This window comes from Callorhinus ursinus, unplaced genomic scaffold, assembly GCF_003265705.2.
Source record: "Callorhinus ursinus isolate GAN/ISIS: 27379988/994484 unplaced genomic scaffold, GSC_fseal_2.0 scaffold102, whole genome shotgun sequence".
Classification (NCBI taxonomy): Eukaryota; Metazoa; Chordata; class Mammalia; order Carnivora; family Otariidae; genus Callorhinus; species Callorhinus ursinus.
The window spans coordinates 10,549-13,227 of record NW_027397164.1 but is presented as its reverse complement, the minus strand read 5'-3'; the positions used below and the strand labels follow the sequence as shown (position 1 = coordinate 13,227).

Genomic DNA, 2,679 nt, shown 5'->3' with positions numbered 1-2,679 from the left:
AGGATCCCCCAAGGTGGAAAAAAACAAACAGATCAGCCTGAGTGCCAAGGAGTGGGGGGGGATGAGGACAGAATGACTCCTTGAGGACTTACCTATATAAACCTAGGAAAGTGTCCCCAAGGACCAGCTGGTATGAGGGGCACGTAAGAGCCAGGGGATGAGGGGAGGGGGGAGGAAGCAGGAGAAAGAAGGGACACCCCCCCCAAAAAACCGGCAGAAATCAGGTAATAGCTTGGGAGAGGGCAATTTCGACTCCGTCTGTAATTTCCACCAGCCATCCCGTGTTTCCTTTGCAAGTTCAGCTTCAAGATAAAACTCCCCCCGCCCCATTCCTGCCACCCATACAGAAGTCTGGGACTACTCCTGGGGCTGGGTAAGAAAATGCCAGACCAAGGTCAGAGCTACAGTATCATCAGTCTTTAATAACTTATAGGCAAATGCTAAAAAATATTTAATAATACTACAGAGGACACACATGGCTTATAAAAACAGTTGTGGATCTACAAATGTGGGGAAGGGTTCCTGGCACTTTCACACAGACACAAAAATAAAGACTATTGTGACTAGCATCCTTAGAAAAGCAGCCTGGGGGACACCCCAGCTCGGGGGGGAGTGGAGGTGGGGAGACAGTCCTCGTTCATTCCCAAATGCATTCTCCAAACAACCTTCTTTTGCTCCAAACACATCTCATCAACAAGCCAGAGAAGAAAAGAAGAAACAGGGTTGAGGTAGAGTCAGGGCTTACATTTAAGCCTCCCCAGTCCTGCAGCCCCCTTTTCTCCAGAGGTGAGGATGAGGGAGGGAGAGGAGAAGACATCCCATCTCCCCTCCCCTCCCCAATGCTGCACCAGAACAGGACCCCCAGTGTGCTCCTTGGTCCTTCATTGAGGCGGACAGGTCCTGCACCCCAGAGCTGAGGGAGGGGCCACAGGCTCCGCCTAGCTGTCCCGGTGTATAGACCCCTACTGGTGAGGAGGGGACAGCCTCGGGTCACCGTCTCTTCTTGCCTACCCGGGCTGCCTTCTTCCTCTTGAGGATCATCTCATACAGGCGCTCCAGGCCCGGCTGCAGGCCCAGCCCATCCACAGCACTGCAGCCCTGCACGTGGGTGAGCGTGGCCGCTGCAAGCTCTCGGACCGAGAGCCTCTTCTCAACCTCTGCCGCGCTCAGTGCTCCAGGCTGATCCTGCTTGTTGGCCAGCACCAGCACAGGCACGCCCTGGTTGTCCGAAGCCCGACTGATTCGGTGTAGCTCTACCTTGGCCTCCTCCAGGCGCTCAGCCTCGGCAGCATCCACCACAAACACCAGCCCATCTGTCCGACGCGTGTAGGAGCGCCACAGTGGTCGCAGCTTCTCTTGCCCCCCGACATCCCACACTTGGAAGGTGATGCCACGGGACCCTCCCAGGGGCACCCGGATCTTCTCTGTGTTGAAGCCTTTGGTGGGTACGCTCTGGACAAACTCCTTGAACTTGAGCCGGTAAAGGAGCGAGGTCTTTCCAGCAGAGTCCAGCCCAACGACCACGACATGCAGGGCCTGGAAGTGGGGCAAGAAAGAGGAGGCAGTGGGAGCCATCTCAGTCAAGTGGTTCCCCATGGTGAGCTCCAGCTAAGGTGCAGGTCAGGAGGCACACAGGAGAGGCAGGAAGGTGGCCTTGAACTGCAGGCTTTGGGGACCGCTGCTGGGTTATCTGAACGGGAAAAAGTCATGGGAGAAAAAAGGAGACGTTTAAAAATAAACATGCAATGTGCAACTTCTAGATCCTGTCCTAAATCAGTCGCCCATCCTTCCTTTTTAAAATTCCAGTTTTTGTTTTGTTTTTTCAACAGCTCCAAGTGTAACAGAGGCTCTCCCCGCTTTCAGGGGAGACGAGATCTAGAGAGACCCCCGGGGCCTGGACACAGGTTGGGGGGTGAGGCCTTGATCTGGAGATGGTCGGCTTCCCGCGACTCTTCTCCGAGCTCGTGGCGCGGTCGCAGACGCAGAGACCCTCATTCCCCACGCGAGAATCCTCACAGGAAGGAGCAGGTCGGGCAGCGGCCCCCAATTAAGTTAGGGTCCGGGCGCTCAGACGGGAGAGTAAGGCCCGCTCCCGCCTGCCCTCCACATCCCCAAGCGGTTGACACGCCCCTCCTTAACACCGCGACCCCCTTCCCACCGGCCCGTGACACTTCGCCTTGCCCGGATCTCCGACTCCCGCTCCCCAGGTCCCCGCACCGGAGCCACCACAGCTCCGCCTGAACAGCCCCTTTACCTTCCGGCAGCCGCGCTCTCCCCAGGCCAGCACCCGAGCCTCCACGCGAAACTCCACGCCCGCCCCCAGCGCGCGCCACAGCCGCCACCACCGCCGGCGCTGCTGCCACTGCGGAGCGGTCCCCGGGACTCCGCCTTAAAAACTCGCGCGTAACGTCACGCAGCGCGGGCCAATGAGCAGTCCCGCGCCGGCGGGGAGGGGCGGGGAGGGGCGGGGCCTGGAGATACGTGCCCTGCGACCCGCGACAACCCAGTGATGGACGTGAGCTCAATCGGTGAACGTTTTATCTGATCTTTTCTCCCGTAGTCTAATATTTGGAGGTAAACTCGGGATGGAAAGTGAGAGGGACAGACGTGGCAGCGTTTGACTTGGAGAGGTGAAGAGCTTCGTACTCTACACGGCGGCATCCTCCTCCCCCTACCCAC

At 58.0% G+C, this 2,679-nt stretch overlaps 1 protein-coding gene across 1 annotated transcript; it reads right to left on the bottom strand.

Moving 5' to 3' along the window:
- Positions 1 to 383: 383 nt before the first annotated feature.
- Positions 384 to 2,360, bottom strand: ARL4D (ARF like GTPase 4D). Its single transcript, XM_025861879.2, has 2 exons — positions 2,255 to 2,360; positions 384 to 1,690 (listed from the first exon to the last, which is right to left on the bottom strand). The coding sequence occupies exon 2, from the start codon at positions 1,594 to 1,596 to the stop codon at positions 991 to 993; it is 606 nt and encodes a 201-aa protein (XP_025717664.1). The 5' UTR covers positions 1,597 to 1,690; positions 2,255 to 2,360; the 3' UTR covers positions 384 to 990.
- Positions 2,361 to 2,679: the final 319 nt, after the last annotated feature.